General features: G+C 43.1%; 1 protein-coding gene across 2 annotated transcripts in view; it reads left to right on the top strand.

The window, feature by feature from the left end:
- Aifm1 (apoptosis-inducing factor, mitochondrion-associated 1) overlaps positions 1-8,038 on the top strand; it is a 38,620-nt gene extending 30,582 nt beyond the window's left edge. For both annotated transcript variants that reach the window (NM_001290364.1, NM_012019.3), the window contains exons 11-16: positions 172-260; positions 877-1,017; positions 2,715-2,857; positions 5,158-5,282; positions 7,223-7,419; positions 7,794-8,038. In NM_001290364.1, coding sequence (NP_001277293.1) covers positions 172-260; positions 877-1,017; positions 2,715-2,857; positions 5,158-5,282; positions 7,223-7,419; positions 7,794-7,865 — 767 coding nt within the window. In that variant the 3' untranslated portion in view covers positions 7,866-8,038. The remainder of the gene's footprint in view (positions 1-171; positions 261-876; positions 1,018-2,714; positions 2,858-5,157; positions 5,283-7,222; positions 7,420-7,793) is intronic.
- Positions 8,039-17,594: the final 9,556 nt, after the last annotated feature.

Below are 17,594 nucleotides of genomic sequence, written 5' to 3'. Positions count from 1 at the left end.
GACATGCTAAAAATGGAGTGTGTGTGGAGGTTCTTGTGGTTGGTTCCTCAAAGCTGCCTGCATCTGAGGCTGACTGATTTTTTACCACACAGGAGGCCTCCAGCCAGCCTCCTTACTCTTCCCAGAGCTCCCAGGCCTGTGAGTTCAGTTTGGGTCTCATTTCATTTACAGAGGGAGTGAAAGTGATGCCCAATGCAATTGTACAATCAGTTGGAGTCAGCGGTGGCAGGTTACTCATTAAGCTGAAAGATGGAAGGAAGGTAAGGAGGAAGAGAGGTAAGAAGGAAGAGACAGAATGCCAGAAGGCCTTCCAGGCCATCCTTTCCGTTCCCTTATTGTCATTCCTTTACTTGACATCATTGATTTGTTTCCTTAGCAGCCACCATTAACATCTGCCAGTTCTCTGAGTTAACCAGCCCTCTGTCAAAATAGAATAATGAGAACTAGAGTGGACACAATGTAAACTGTTCTCCCTTGGCCTCTTCTAAACTGTGTTGTCTTTAGTCCTTCCTAGGATAGCAGATTTCTGTCCAGGTGCTATGGAATATTAATGGGGCTTGGGGGTTCTTATAAAAGTAGAGCTTAAAGTCTCTTTACTGGAAGTAAGTTAACCTATGATTATTTTTGAAGGTCTAATACTTTATTTATTTAGTTTTCTTTATTTTTCTTTTCTCTTTGTTTTAAACAGCAGTTCCTTGCATGCTACAAAAGCATTCTACCACTGAGCTGAGCTACCCCCCAGACCCTTGATAGGAAAAGCCTGTGTTATTGGGCTCCTGAGGCCATTACCTTTTTGAAAGTCTGATTTTAAATGCTGTGATATAATAAGGTTGTGAGGTGAAGGAGCTCATCAAACAAATCCCTTTTTCCTTTCAGGTAGAAACTGACCACATAGTGACAGCTGTGGGCCTAGAGCCCAATGTTGAGTTGGCCAAGACTGGCGGACTGGAAATAGATTCCGATTTTGGTGGCTTCCGGGTAAATGCAGAACTCCAAGCACGTTCTAACATCTGGGTGGTAAGTGTGCTATAGCCTAAGCCAGTGTGATTCATTGCTCCTAGCCTGGAGGTAAGTCTGGCCAAGTGCTAAAGCTCAGTAGGAAAGAAGAAAAGCAAGCAAGCAAGCCAGTTCAGAACAGCTTAACCAAATAGAGTCACCGTGTTTGATGGCCGCAGAGAAACACTAGAAACTTGTGAAGTGCTTGTATTCGAAGAGCACCTATGGCCCCATCTGCAAGCTATGGCAGAGTGACAAGGGCAATGTGGATGGCTATGGGAACAGAACTCTTAACAATTCTATAGTTCCAACTTTCAGACAGACCTCCTGTTCCCACAGCTCAGCGTCCAGAGAATGTAGTAGGGTGAAGCACTTTCCCAATGTGTTCCCTAGAAAGGAAAGCCATTCTGTTTTCATTTTCCTTGAGTACTATTTGCAGCTATTTTTAAAACCTATTATGACAAAACCAAGACTTTCATATGTAGAAACTGAGGTAACTTCCCCCTTGCTAGAACACTGCAATGTATTGTTTGGTTATGGATTCTGTAACTAAGGCCATAAGTGCTGAGAAGGGATGTTTTCCTCCTCTGGTGTCTGGGATTTTTTTTTTGCCTATTGTACTATGTATTCATTGTAGAAAACGCAGACAAGAAAGAGAAAGGGGGTCAGTCACCTGTAGCAACCAGAAATGTTGTAGTTTATTTCCTTCCCTTTGTTTTCTTGAGCATAAGGGTTTTTCCCCCTTCATTTTATGTGGTTGAGGTGAACCTACTATATATAAACATTTCTATTCTATTTTTCATTTAACATTGTAAAAGCAAGCGTTTTCAGACTTGTTGCTCAGACTCGTTAAGCAGTTTAATGATTGCGTAATAGCCTATTAAATGAACTCACAGTTCACTTGGCTGTTGCTCACTTACTGGATTTTTAGGTTGCTTTGGGGGAGTCTGAATAGCTCTAAAAAATGAACAAGAGTTGGAGAGCTCCAATACCGCGTCGTGCATGAAGCTGGCCCTGTTCACCCCTTGCTGAGGGTTCTCTGAAGCACTTAGCTTGTTGAATCTATACCTCTTCTAGGGCACGGGACTTGTTTACATTGCCGTGTCCTTAAGATCAAGGCTGTGTCTTTCCTGTGCGAGGGTCTTCACTCCCTGCAGGAAAGGCTCGTGCCACTTTTATCTCCCCAGCCCATGTTAAGAACGCAGCTTTTGTAAGTAAGAAGTACTCCATGAGCACGTAGTGACTGACTGCTGACCAGTGAAAAACTTCTCTTAGGAAAGATTTCTAGACACCTGCTTTCCACGTAGAGAAAAGAGTATTCCGGGCTGAATATGGTGGTGAAGGCTTATCCCACCGCTAGGGAGACTGAAACAGGAGAATCATTAGTTTAAAACCAGCTTGTGCTATATAGAGACCCTGTCTCCAAAATAATGAGAAGATATTCTTCAATGCTCCATTAGTAAGTAACCTATGTGCTATAACAACAAAATAGGGAGAAATAGGCATACAGGAAGGAAAGGAGATATAGGATAGTTTGTTTTCTTTAAAAATGCAATCTCACTTGTTTACAAATGAGTCTAGCTTATAGATAAAAAATATTAACATTGCAAGATCCTTTGGAGCCCAAAGTTTATACTCTGCCTTTAACTTGTTTTTGGTTTTTTGTGGGTTTTTTTGTGTTTTTGTTAATACATGGTTTCCATCATTTGTTTTCGAAGGCAGGGGATGCTGCATGCTTCTATGATATAAAGTTGGGTCGAAGGCGAGTAGAGCATCATGATCATGCTGTTGTGAGTGGAAGACTGGCTGGAGAAAACATGACTGGAGCCGCTAAGCCATACTGGCATCAGTCAATGTTCTGGTAAAGTTTTGTGCCTCGGGGACTTAACTGCTGAGAACTCTGTGTCAATGAGCTCAAAATACAGAGGGTTTTTTAATTTGGTTTGTGATTTGGTTTCCTTCTAGCCCACTTACCTTTGTACAGAAGGGAAAAAGTCCCACTTCATGTCCACACCTTCTGTCCCTAAGGGGTTATTGAATAAAAGTACCATGTTTGCCAGGCGTAAAATGAGTAGAAATTGCACCAGTGCTTCTAGGAAACTAAGACGTTGAACGGTACTAGTTGATACAGAAGTATAGCTTTAAGAATAGGCAGCAGTGTATTTTAATTAGTCTTTAGTAGTATCCCTAATGGTCCCAGCATACTTGGGAAAACACAGCCCATTCATGTAAGCTTTAAGAGCAGCAATTTGCCAGGAATAATGCCATGTGCCTTTAATCTTAGCACTTGGGAAACAGAGGCAGGCAGAGTTAGTTCTGTGAGTTCAAGGCCAGCCTGACTAAGCTGTTCCAGGCTAGCTAGGCCTACCTGGTAAGACTATTTCAGTTTTTTTTTTTAAATCACATGCATAAGACTGTTGTTTGAACTTTAAAAGGTTAAGAGTGGGCAATCCTCCCTTCTGGCCTCCATGGGCGACAGGCATGCATGCGATAGGCAGCATATAGGCAAAACACCCCAACACATAAGAAGACAAAAGCAAACAAAACAAAAAACCCAACACAAACACAAAAACCATCCTGTATCTAAAAGGAAAAATGGAAAGAGTGAGCATGATTTATTGGCTAATTGACTAGTAGTAATTAGTACTGAAGATTCTAAATAAAGTCCTCAAGGCTAACCCTATTTAGTACTCTTTGATCTTGATTTTTAATTAAAAGATAATGTTAGCCGGAACTGTGCCTAACTATACTCTTTTTTTTTTTTTTTAAAGATTTATTTATTATATGTAAGTACACTGTTGCTGTTTTCAGACACACCAGAAGAGGGCACCAGATCTCGTGATCTCATTTCGGGTGGTTGTGAGCCACCATGTGGTTGCCGGGATTTGAACTCAGGATCTTCAGAAGAGCAGTCAGTGCTCTTAACCGCCGAGCCATCTCTCCGGCCCCTAACTATACTCTTAACTATAAGTAGCGAGCTGGGTGAGAAGAAGCTCAGGTTTGAGGCTAGTCTGGAGCAGTCTAGTAGGATTCTGTCTCATAGTAAAGGAATGGGTATATAGTGTAGTGGTAGAACAGTGGATAGGATCCTAGCCTGGTGTCTACTACTCTAAAAATATGGAAATATGGGGTACAGAAATAAAAGCCTTAAGATTTCAGAAGACCAAGTGGTTGATGTTGGAGATATTCACAGCTAATAGAAATACTTTATAGGACAAGCACACGCAGTTTTATGTGTGAGCAGCCAAAAAGTAACAGATTTCTAGGTCAGTGCATACAACACAGGAAAACTGAGTCTGTAATTATACAGTTATCTGGGCTTACATATAGATTCTAAGGGTTTGTTGTTGATTCTTCTCTGATGATACTAAATACCTATTGTAGCAAAGAAAATAAAACATGTACTAGCAGAAGCAGTATCTTTGATTATAACCCAAAAGCTAGACCTCAGATAGTCTGTATATTAAGGATGTGTATTATAAAGGGAGTCACAGTGAGATGCCAAGTAAAAACTTGTTTGTTGCCAAGCTTGTTGATTCTGATCTAATTCCTGGGGTCTGCATGGTAAAGAGAACCCACTCCCACAAATTGTCTTCTGACCTCTGCATGTACCACACCACATGCATATGTCCATGAATACACACAAGAAAGAAGGAGGAAAAAGGGAAGTCACTCCATGTGAAGACAAGGGGGGAGTACCAATAAGTTAATAAAACCATAATCATTAGATTCCAAATTTCATCAAATAGGACACATTTTACAACTCCAAAAAGGCAGTATTAGTGTGAGTTAAAGAAAATCAGAGAGTATCAAAAGTAGGGAACCTGGGCCAAGCAGTGGTGGTACATGTCTATAATCTCAGCACTCTGGAGACAGGTACCTGTGAGTTCGAGGCTAGCCTGGTCTACAGAGCTAGTTCCAAGAATAAAAAAGGTGGGGATCCATACCACGCCATATGTATTATGGGATAAAAAAATCACAAAATTCAGGAAGTTTAAATTGTTATTATATGGGTATGATGTGTATAGCAGCTACTTGAGGAAAAGCACAGCTGTCTGAGGTAATCCTTCTCTCATGCATGTCCTCAGATGTCCTGGTAACAGTAAATCTGTTTGCCATTCCTTATGGTCCTTTGACAAAATGTCCTCTTTGTTTCCACAGGAGTGATTTGGGTCCTGATGTCGGCTATGAAGCTATTGGTCTGGTGGATAGTAGTTTGCCCACAGTTGGTGTTTTTGCAAAAGCAACTGCACAAGACAACCCAAAATCTGCCACAGAGCAGTCAGGTAAGGAAGCCCAACTACTTCTCTAGGAAGAATGGTGAGAAATAGTAGGCCTGGGTTTTCCTGGACGGGCCAGAGGAAGCTGCCATTCACAAGCCTCTGTAGTGTGCCTTTTTATAAAAAGTAACCAAACCCAGACTTTCCACTCTTTGCTGCTCTGAGATCGGTCAAAGCAGAGACTCATGGATAGTAGGTATCCTATCCATCCTAAACAGTGGCTAACGTCCTGCTCAGTGACTCTAGTTTGTCTCTCGGGGCTGAGAAAAGCCAGGCGATGAAGCAAACCTGATTTTTTGTTGTTTAAATTGCCTGTTTCATAATAATCTCAAGGACCAGGTGAGAGCCTCAGCGTAGGGCCTGCTGCCTTCCCGGGATCCTGGCAAGTAAAGAATTGGGCTAAGGAATTCTTAAGCTAACTCTCACGCCAGCTGTCTGCCGTGGATGCCAGGTCTGCCTCAGACAGGAGGTCCCACTCTCGGAGTGGGCGTTCCTCCTACAGGTGTCTCTTTCACTAGCTCCTTGGCCTTATTTCACGACCTTGGTTTGAGTTATTTAACCAGCTCTTTTTGCTGGCTATTTTTCATGGACACATCACTTTTTAAGAAGGATATTATCTGTAAATTCAAGGTCAGAAGCTGGGTGTGGTGGCGCACGCCTTTATTCCCAGCACTTGGGAGGCAGAGGCAGGTGGATTTCTGAGTTCCAGGCCAGCCTGATCTACAGAGTGACTTCCAGGACAGCCAGAGCTACACAGAGAAACCCTGTCTGGAAAAACAAACAACAAACAAACAAACAAAAAAGTTCAAGGTCAGCCTGATCTACATGAGACCCTGTCTCAGAAAAGAAGAAAACCCTGAATTCTCTGGTTTTTTTGAATTACTAACAATTTACATTATTTAAATAGCTGTATGTGGCTAGTGGCTACTGTTCTGAATCATTGTCCTAGTTTGATTTCTATTTCTGTGATAAGAGACCATGCCACTTGGAGGGACAGGTTTATTCAGTGTAAATGTCCTCGTCACAATTCATCATTTAGTGAAGCCAACACAGGAACTAAAGCAGACTCCGTGGAGGAAAGATGCTTTTGGGCGTGCTCCTCCAAGGCTTAGTTAGCGGATGATACGAGGAAGAACCACCAGCCAGGAGTGGGACCCTCAGTACTTGCTTGTGGAAATACTTTCTGGTTTGGAAAGATCCAGAGACCTGGAAATGTCTGTAGCATAAAATGGAAATGAAGTAGTAAAGTAAGAAAGTATGAGGTGGGCTGGAGAAATGGCTTAGCGGTTAAGAGCACTGACTGCTCTTCCGAAGGTCCTGAGTTCAAATCCCAGCAACCACATGGTGGCTTACAACCACCCGTAATGAGACCTGACGCCCTCTTCTGGGGTGTCTGAAGACAGCTACACTGTACTTACATATAATAAATAAATAAATCTTTTTAAAAAAAAGTGAGGTGAGGTTCAGCAGTGCCCAGGAGATAGCAAGAAAGAACTGCCTTTGGCTCTGTTAATCAAAAGGGGCTAGAGGATACTCTGAGGAATATTGAAAAGAAAAAAAAAACATATCTAGAAGTAGCTTAAAGCCAATTTCAAAAGAAACTTTCTAGGCTGGGGAAATATCCCAGTAGAGAAAAGTGCTTGCTTTGCAAATAGGAGGAGCTGAGTTCAGTCTCCAGAAACCATATTTGAAAAGGTAGGCAGAGTGGCACATGATTGTAATTCCAGCACTGGGGGCTCAGAAACAGGTTTGTTGGGGCTTGCTGGCCAGCCAGTCTAACATTTGGGGAGTTCCAGGCCATTGAAAAAGACCTTCTCTTAAAAAAAAAATCCTGAGGCGATACATGTGTGTACCTGTACACATACATACAAAGACACTTGCCTTCTAGAATTTTTCAAGTTCAGCATGACTGAACTTTGGTTTTGTATTTGTGAAATCGGCCACAGGAACTGGTATCCGTTCGGAGAGTGAGACAGAGTCAGAAGCTTCGGAAATCACAATTCCTCCCAGCGCCCCTGCAGTCCCACAGGTCCCTGTTGAAGGGGAGGACTACGGCAAAGGTGTCATCTTCTACCTCAGGGACAAAGTTGTGGTGGGGATTGTGCTATGGAACGTCTTTAACCGAATGCCAATTGCAAGGAAGGTAGGTGTGCTTGTCGATGCCCTTAGAGGAAGATGAAAGTGGGGGTTGTGAGCATTCCTGTGACCTCACTAGGTGCCCTGAGATGCATTGTCCACCAAGGTCAGATTGTCCTTAGGCAAAACAAGGTCAGATTGTTCTTAGTCAAAGGCATAGCCTTGCCTCAGAAACGCTTCTTTTTTTACTTGAAACTTGGCTGGGCTGCCAGAGGGTTGTCAAGCTGCTCATTTGGGGTTAGTAGAGAGCTGTTCCCACAATCCCCTCCCAGTGTATAACTGGAGACTAGCCCAGTTTGTGGGCCAGGCAGCCCCATTGTGTGGGCCAGGACAGGGTGCACATGGACTGAGTTAAGAACCTATTGTTACTCTATCTCTCAGATCATTAAGGACGGTGAGCAACATGAAGATCTCAATGAAGTAGCTAAACTCTTCAACATTCATGAAGATTGAATCCCAATCGTGGAATACACAAGCACTTTTCCATCCCTGGCGGGATGGGTGGATAGAACATTTTTTTTATTCAGCATACATTTTCTTTATGTAGGAGCAGGAATCGAACAAGCCTCTGTGAATATTTTCATCTGTATAAATGCACATCACAAATTAAAATCTGATTCTTTTCAGTTTGGTTGTTTTATTTTAAAGGGGGTAGGTGGATGAAGGGGCATGTATACATACCAGCAAGCTAACAGCAGCTACTAGCAAGTGCATGATTGTTCACAGCCGTGCAGTCAGCAATTGACACTAAGTTACTGTCAGCTCTCTAATCTTGGCCCGCCATACCTCTCAGCCCACAGCATGGATTTGACTTTATGTATATGGGTGTTTTGTCTGATCATATATCTGTACAACTTATGCGTCCAGTGTTTGTGGAAGCTACAAATGGCTCCCTTGGACTGGAGTTACATCCTGTTCTGAGCCACCATATGGGTGCTAGGAATTGACCACTGGTCCCCTACAAGAGCAACCAATGCTTTTTTTTTTTTTTTTTTTTGGTAGACAGGAAGTATTTAATTGCTACATGAATTCATGTCGTTTTTGCCCTTTTTAAATTTTTTTATTTTTATTTTTTGTTTGCTTTTTTTTTCTTTTTTTCTTTTTTCAAGACAGGGTTTCTCTGTATATCCCTGGCTGTCCTGGAGCTCACTTTGTAGACCAGGCTGGCCTAGAACTCAGAAATCCGCCTGCCTCTGCCTCCCGAGTGCTGGGATTAAAGGCATGCGCCACCACACCCGGCTATTTTTTTTTTTTAGAATTAATTTTTTTATTAGGCATTTTCCTCATTTACATTTCCAATGCTATCCAAAAAGTCCCCAATACACTCCTCCCCCACTCCCCTACCCACCCACTCCAACTTTTTGGCCCTGGCGTTCCCCTGTACTGGGGCCTATTTTTATTTTTTATTAGATATTTTCTTCATTTACATTTCAAATGCTATCCCAAAAGTCCCCTATACCCTCCCCCCACCCTGCTCCCCAACCCATCCACTCCTGCTTCGTGGCCCTGGCATTCCCCTGTACTGGGCATATGATCTTTGCAAGACCAAGGGCCTCTCTTCCCAATGATGGCCAACTAGGCCATCCTCTGCTACTTATGCAGTTAGACACACAGATCTGGGGGTTACTGGTTAGTTCATATTATTGTTCCTCCTATAGGGTTGCAGACCCCTTTAGTTCCTTGGGTACGTTCTCTAGCTCCTTCATTAGGGGTTCTGTGTTCCATCTAATAGATGACTGTGAGCATCCACTTTGTATTTGCCAGGCACTGGCATAACCTCACAAGAGACAGCTATATCAGGGTCCTGTCAGCAAAATCTTGCTGGCATATGCAATAGTGTCTGGGTTTGGTGGCTGTTTATGGGATGGATCCCCGGGTGGGGCAGTCTCTGAATGGTCCTTCCTTCTGTCTCCTTCTGAACTTTGTCTCTATAACTCCTTCCATGGGTATTTTGTTCCCCATTCTAAGATGGAACAAAGTATCCACACTTTGGTCTTCCTTCTTAAGTTTCATGTATACAGAGCTAATTCTCAACTGAGGAATACCGAATGGCTGAAAAGCACCTGAAAAATGTTCAACATCCTTAATCATCAGGGAAATGCAAATCAAAACAACCCTGAGATTCCACCTCACACCAATCAGAATGGCTAAGATCAAAAATTCAGGTGACAGCAGATGCTGGCGAGGATGTGGAGAAAGAGGAACACTCCTCCATTGTTGGTGGGATTGCAAGCTTGTACAACCACTCTGGAAATCAGTCTGGCGGTTCCTCAGAAAATTGGACATAGTACTACCGGAGGATCCCGCAATACCTCTCCTGGGCATATATCCAGAAGATGTCCCAATGGGTAAGAAGAACACATGCTCTACTATGTTCATAGCAGCCTTATTTATAGTAGCCAGAAGCTGGAAAGAACCCAGATGCCCCTCAACAAAGGAATGGATACAGAAAATGTGGTACATTTACACAATGGAGTACTACTCAACTATTAAAAACAATGAATTTATGAAATTCTTAGACAAATGGATGGATCTGGAGGATATCATCCTGAGTGAGGTAACCCAATCACAAAAAAAACACACACATGATATGCACTCACTGATAAGTGGATATTAGCCCAGAAGCTCAGAATACCCAAGATACAATTTGTAACCAATACTCTTAACCACTGAGCTGTCTGTCCCTCTAGGCCCATAAGGAAAGGAGGAAAGAATTTGTTTGTTTGTTTGTTTTTGTATTTTTTTAAAGTAGGGTCTCACTGTAGCTCTTCTGGCCTAGAATTTGCTGTGTAGAGCATGTTGGTTCCATGAAACGCTCACCTCTGTTTCCCTAGTGCTGCCGTTAAAGGTGTACACTACCATGGCCAATTAGAGCTCTACCTCTACAGGCGAGTTCACTGCTTCTATGAAGAAAGGTTGTGTGTGTGTGTGTGTGTGTGTGTATTACATTCTAATCAAATAGTCTACAACTGAGCTACATCCTGTCTCCCTGTTTGCTTTCAAAACAGTCTCATGAATTTGCCCAGGGTGACCTTGAACTTACTACCCAAGTAGGCCTTGGACCTGTAATCTTCCTGCCATAGCCTCTTTAGTACCTGTGATTACAGGACTATACCAAAAGGCCCAATTAAATTATGTAACTGCTAACATTGAATCTCATTTTCTCAATGGTAGCCCAGTGGTAGAATGTATGCTTAGAATATAGGAGGAACTCTGTTCAATTCCCAGCATCAAAAGTAAATAAGTGGGCTGGTGAGATGGCTCAGTGGGTAAGAGCACCCGACTACTCTTCCAAAGGTCCAAAGTTCAAATCCCAGCAACCACATGGTGGCTCACAACCACCCGTAATGAGATCTGATGCCCTCTTCTGGAGTGTCTGAAGACAGCTACAGTGTACTTACATATAATAAATAAATAATAAGTAAATAAATCTAAAAAAAAAAGTAAATAAGTAAAAATTTAAAATTTATTTCCATCAAGAAAATTTTTACTACTTTTTAAAAAAGACTTATTTTATTTTATTTATTTATACTTCAGACGCACCAGAAGAGGGCACCAGATCACATTACAGATGGTTGTGAACCACCATGTGGTTGCTGGGAATTATGAGTTAAACTGTAGCTGTCTTCAGACAGCACCAGAAGAGGGCATCAGATCTCATTACAGATGGTTGTGAGCCACCATGTGGTTGCTGGGATTTGAACTCAGGGCCTTTGGAAGAGCAGTCAGTGCTCTTAACCGCTGAGCCATCTCTCCAGCCCTTTTTACTACTTTTCAATAGTCCTCTGTCAGTCAGCTCAATGGTAGAACACTTGTGTAGCCTGTGCAAGCCCCCGGGTTCTGTCCTCAACAGCACAGAATTGAGAACACAGTTATGAATATCTCTGTAAACAGAAAATTGCTACTTGCCTGATATTTTATGACTTATTTGTGTTTATTTTATATACATTGGTGTTCTGCCTGTATGTATGTCTATGTGAGGGTGTTACAATCCCTGAAACTAGGATTATAGACAGTTGTGAGCTGCCACGCGGGTGCTAGGAATTGAACCTGAGACCTTTAGAACAGAGCAGCCAATGCTCTTAACCGCTGAACCATCTCTCCAGCCCTACTTGCCTGATTACAAAAGCAACTTAAAATGAAAGGAAGTTTACAGTTGTAGCCCTTCTGAATACCAGAACAGGCCATGTTTGACTCCAAGAACCATCTGCACTAGGACAGGTTCTTATTATGTGGACACATATTTAGTGAGCTATGATCTGATCTGTGACATATCCACTGGTATATAGACATTTCTTCAGTACCCTATAAAATAGGAATCATTATGCAGTAATATCTGCTGCTTATATAGATGGGGTAGGGCATTTCAAAATCATTGTTCGACAGGTTGGTTCATATAGTACATCTTACCCAGATCCACGTCTCACTTTCCCTTCAGAAAAGGGCGAGCCTCCAATGCCTATCAACCACACATGTTATATGAAGTTGTAATACGACTAGGCACCTCCCCCCATATTAAGGCAGGACGAGGCAACCCAGTAAGAGGAAAGAACCCCCAAAGCAGGCTCCCTCTGTTAGGAGTCCCACAAAGACACCAAGCAACACAACCATAATACATAGCCAGAAGGCCTAGGTTAGACCCATGCAGGCTCCCCGATTGTCGGTTCAGTGTCTGTGAGCCTCTGTGAGGACAGGTTTGTTGATCCTGTGGGTTTCCTATAGTGTTCTTGACCCTCTGGCTCCTACAGTCCTCCTCTCCCTCTTCAGTAAGATTCACTGAATTCCTTTTTTTTTTTTTTCTGTTTTTTTCGGGACAGGGTGAATTTCATTTTTAAACGTTGTATTGTCTCAGGAGACAGGCAAACAGATCTCAGTGAGTTAGAGGCCTACCTGGTCTACATAGCAAGATGCTTGCCAGCCAGGACTTCATAATGAGCCTGTCTTGTAAAGAAAATCAGATTTTGATTTGTTTTTATGATATTGACAGTTTAGTTTAATTCTCTGGCAGCGGTTTTTGTGTCACTGTAATGCAGTTAATTAAAAATTAAGTGACCTAGTCCATCTAATGCATGTCCATTGCCTTCTGTGAGCTAGGTAGATGGCAGCATTGTTAAATATGACCAGGGCTGGGCATGGTGCTACATGGTTTTAGTGCCAGTACCGGAAGGCAGAAGCTGCTGATTTTGTGACCAGTTTGGTCTACATAGCAAGTTTTAGTCAAAAACCATGTCCAGTGAGGCTGGGGTAATAATCAGTGAATAAAGTGCTGGCCTCACGAGCAGTGAAGCCCCAGGACCCGGATCAACACCAGAACCCATGGAGATTCCAGGTGGGTGCTGACCCCCTGGAGTCCCAGTGCTCTTGAGGAGCTGGCAGAATTTCTGGAGCAAATTAGCTCACAGATTACCTGTATCAGTGAGCTCTAGAGTCACCTGAGAGACCCTGCCCCACTAAATGACATAGAGATAGACTGAGGGAGACTCCTGACTCCTTGGCCTTTACATGCATGTCCACATGCAGGCATACCACCCATCAGTGTATACTCACACATGCAAATAGTGATACGTATAGATAGCACATCTACTTGAGAAACTTAAAGGAGCTGTGCATAATGGTACACACCTTTACTCCCAGCATCAGGAGGCACTTCTGAGTTTGAAACCAACCTAGACTAAATAGTGACTTCCAGGCCAAGGAAGGCTGTGCAGCTGTTTCAAAAAGAAAAGGGGGGAGGAGAAGTGCCTGTTTGTCACCCACACATCAATTTCCAAGTATCTTCTAACAGTCCATGATCTCAGCTCACTCTTCCTGCCTACATCCTGTCTCATGACTTTATTTCTTTTATTTTTGAGACTGGCCCCAGATGGCCTGGGGCTCTCTAGAGACCAGGCTGGCCTCAAAACTCAGAGATTTACCTCCGTTTGCCTCCCAAGTGCTGGGCGTAAAGGTGTGTACCACCATCCCTGGCCTTTCTTGTAACGTTTATAAAAGGTACTCACATGTGCATGCAAATACACTCCCATCTGACTTATTAAGCTCTCTAAACTTTGTTTCATTCCTATTACATATAAAACTCCATTTCCCTCCCCTTTCTTCTTTCAACCCAAATCAAAGCCTGCCTTGGACTAGTGTCCATGTATGATTTCTCTGTGAGTTCCAATTGCAATTATTACCTTAATCTTTATTGTCCTTTTAACGTCTTAAAATCCTTATTACACACATTTATTGTACATATAACATGTCATGGCTTGTGTGTGAGGTCAGAAAGCGAGTTTCTGGAGTGTGGGTCGTGGGAATCCAACTCAGGTTGTCAGGCTTAACAGCAAGCACTTTTACCTCCTGATCCATCTCACCAGGTCAGCTCTTTGGATTCTTTTTAGTTTTTGGTTAACACGTTTTATGTTTATTAAAATGGTCCAGTGTAACATCGATATATGCAGTGACATACGCTGATCAAATCCAAGCCCCTTTCTCCACTCCCATATTTCCCAGCTTCCAGTAATTATTCTACTTTCAGCTAATTTATTTCTAGCTTCCTTCCATCTAGGAGATAGAACGTAGCCAGGCGTGGTAATGTATAGTCTTAATCCCAGCAATCAGGAGGCAAAGGCAGGTGGATCTTGTGAGTTAGGCCAGCCTGATCTACAAAGTGAGGTCCAGGATAGGCAAAGCTAGGCAGTGAAACCCTGACTCAAAAACAGACAGACAAACAAAAAAGCAGATAAAAAAGAAAACAAATTAATTGCTCTTTTAAATTTTCTTAAATTAATTTTTAAAGCTGATACATCAGAACAAAAATGGTGATTTGTGATGTTTTGATTTTGGTTTATGTATATATTCTATAATTTTCAAATCAGGGTAAAGATATTCCTCTCCTCACCTCTCATGCTAGCCCAGAGTTTTGGCTTCTATGGATTGATCCATACCCTCAAACCATAGCCACTGGTATTTATGTCATTTCTAAAGGAATTGCAGGCTCTCCCAGAGCACAAACTGTCCCCCTCCACTCCAAGATGTTGACCATATGCCATAACCCAGAAAACTCGGGCAGAGTATTGAAAGAGTCCTTCCTTGGTTGGTTGAATGATATTAGGTAACAGGTTTGATTGTAAAACGAGCCTCTTACAGGCTCTGATCTTCGTAATTCAGATTGTTTACGAAAGGATATTCGACCCCCATCACGTCACCCACTGCCATAAGTTGCCATTTACCCAGGATACATTTAATCAGCCTAGGCCATGGAAGATCACGGAGTCTGATTTCTAACTTCACAGCAAAATGCAGTGCCAGTTGAGGTTTAGCCTCAAGTAGCATCTCTATCATTAGCAGGGCCATACCACAATGCAGGACAGGGCAAGACATGCCCTGGGATGAAAAGTCAGAGCTTTGTCAGAATACCAAGTATTTGTAGCCCACCCTCTTGAATTCAATCCAGTTCCTTTTGCCATTTTTCAAATACTATCAGATGGTACCTTGCTACCTCTTATTGCTGCTTGGCTACCCATAAGGCATGACACAAGATGTCCTAATATTTTAAGCCTGGCAAGATCAACTAAGAGGAGGTTCACTTGATTTGAAAGGGGTCAGATTAAGCCTCTCTATGAAGGATGAGGTCAGCACATGTGGTTTATTTTTATTTTTTGTTGTAATCAACAAGGCCTGTTTTGGAGACAAGGACTTACATCAGACAGGGATGAGGGTGGGAACACACAGTGACCTACTGCAGGCTGCTTCCTTGAAGGAAAACCAGCAGCTTCTCTAGAGACCTATTTATACAAAGGAACTCTCCCCTCCCTTCCAGGGCTACCTCTTCCCTTTCCAGCTCCTGCAATAGCCCTTCCATTCCCTGACTCCGCCCAAAGCGGAGTACCCTTGCTGTCCAGATTGTTGGGATTCCATGCTAACACCTCACTCTCTGGGCAGAAGGAAAGTCCTCCTGGGACCAGAGTAGAAGAAGTAGGCCTACCTCTGGCTTTCATTCCTATCTTATCAGAGAATTTCTAGTGGTCACAGACACATATACACAGTACCACACACAGATACATAAAGCCCAAGCCAGTAATGACGTCTCCCAGCCTGGCTGGTTCTACATATGGGTGTGACTGGGTCATAGTACAGGGAGGGCCTAAGTACTTAGATACTGGACTGCCAAACTCTAGTTATAAACCAGAGATCATCTCAAAACAGACAGTTGAGAAGGGAAAATACCCCTGACACCCGGAAGCTGAATTAGTACTATCAGGAAGCCTTGTTATGGCTAGTAACTGACCTGGCATTCATAGGTTCAAGTACTGTTTTGAACATAAAATCTCAGAACATTAGCATCACACAAGGCTCTGCATGACCACAATGAATCTAGACAAAAAAAAAAAAAAAAGACTTCTACATTATGTGCCTGAGGCAGAAACATGAACATCATGGGAACCACAGGAAATGACCAAAAAAATCCCTGAGCCTGGGTAATCTAACTGCCTGCTACTTCATTACCAATCATACATAGCTTTAGTCTTGCTCTACTCTACCCTGTTATTGGATAAGACTTGTTCAGATAGTCAACCCAGGAAGGGTGTGGCAATCTAGACCCTTAACCTCTGCACTTGGGAGGTAAAGGCAGGTGGATCTCTGTGTTCTGAACTAGTGAGTTTCAGGACATCCAGGGCTACTAATGAGACCCTGTCTCAAATATAAATATGAATAAATAAAGCCAAACCAATAATGGGAGGATGACTCCTGTTGCCTGGAAACAGCTAGTCCAGAGCTAAGACCAGCTTCCTTAAACCTTAAACCTTAAACCTTAAACCCAGCCAACATCTGCAAATCCTTTCGAGCACTCTCTTGGCTCCCATGATGTGCCACCTTCCTGGCTGCAACGAGCAATAAACACAGCCCATCTCACCACAAGGCTATTCTCCTGGGTCTTGGCTAGGAAATGCTGACAATTTGGAGACAAACGTGACCTCCCCAGCAGGTCCATTACCAGTCTCACCCTTTCTGACTCACCTTCCCTAGTCTCCGAGGAGCCCTCTAGGTCTGCATGTCACTTGAGGAAAGCTCAGGCAAGTTTCCACCCAAAGCTCTTTGTGGGGAGCAGTCAATATGGGTGTTGAATTTGGAAATACATACAGAGATTGGTGTAACATTTGTTACGTCTTTTCTGGCAACTCCTGCATATCATGTTAAGTCTTGGAGATAAGGAGATGAGTCATATATAGGCCCTGCCTTCAGTGGCTTTATAACCTGGTGGCAGACATAGACATGCCAAAGGGGACTGCCAGTGCAACACAAGTGCTGGGAGTATCCTGTGTGAATGGCAAATGAAACTTCATTGCCTCTCACATTGCTTTATTATCCTACTTCACTGACTAAACCATTTTCTGATTGCATCTGCTCTGTCATTCCCTGTGAACAAAACATGGAGTAAACAATGCTCAGTGAGAAGATAGAGTCTGAAGTCCTTTTGCCCAGCCTGGTTCCGTAGCTCTCTTCTGTTTTCTTCAAGCCTTTCACTCTCTTGCTTTCCTCCTGCCACCACACACTGCTTTACATTCTCAATGTGTTTCTTCCTCAGGTTGCAGCAGGTACTCTTTGTCTTTTCTGTTGAGGCAGTGGAGCACAGTGGAGCGAGTGTGCATGCATGGATGGGAGTGTTCTGCTACCCACTGCCTAGGCGCCGGCGCTCTAATATCCTCTACACTGTAGCTGTCTTCAGACACTCCAGAAGAGGGCGTCAGAACTCATTGCAGATGGTTGTGAGCCACCATGTGGTTGCTGGGATTTGAACTCAGGACCTTCGGAAGAGCAGCCCATGCTCTTAACTGCTGAGCCATCTCACCAGCCCCGGGTGTGAGTTTTAAATGTCTTTTTGTGTTTTATCTGCCCGTGGTCTCCATTACCTGAGCCCTAGAGCAGATGCTAAGAGAATCTGAAGCCTTTGGAAAATGTCTCCTCACCATGACTCCACTCCCCCTTTGGCTGAACTAGAGGTTTGGTGTTTTGTTCCAGAGCCAGAGTCTCACTGAAGCTCAGGTTTACTCCTTACTGGCATTAATGGCATAGCACATACATCACCACACCTGGCTATCTTCAGCTTTTATGGCCTTGGAATCTTTTGGTTTGCTTTGGTTTGGTTGTTTTGTTTCATTTTGCCCTACCCTCCACCCCCATAGGGTTTCTCTGTGTAGC

Source organism: Mus musculus, chromosome X, assembly GCF_000001635.26.
Source record: "Mus musculus strain C57BL/6J chromosome X, GRCm38.p6 C57BL/6J".
In the NCBI taxonomy this organism is placed as follows: Eukaryota; Metazoa; Chordata; class Mammalia; order Rodentia; family Muridae; genus Mus; species Mus musculus.
The sequence above is the reverse complement of the archived record's forward strand: the minus strand, read 5'-3'. Positions and strand labels throughout refer to the sequence as shown.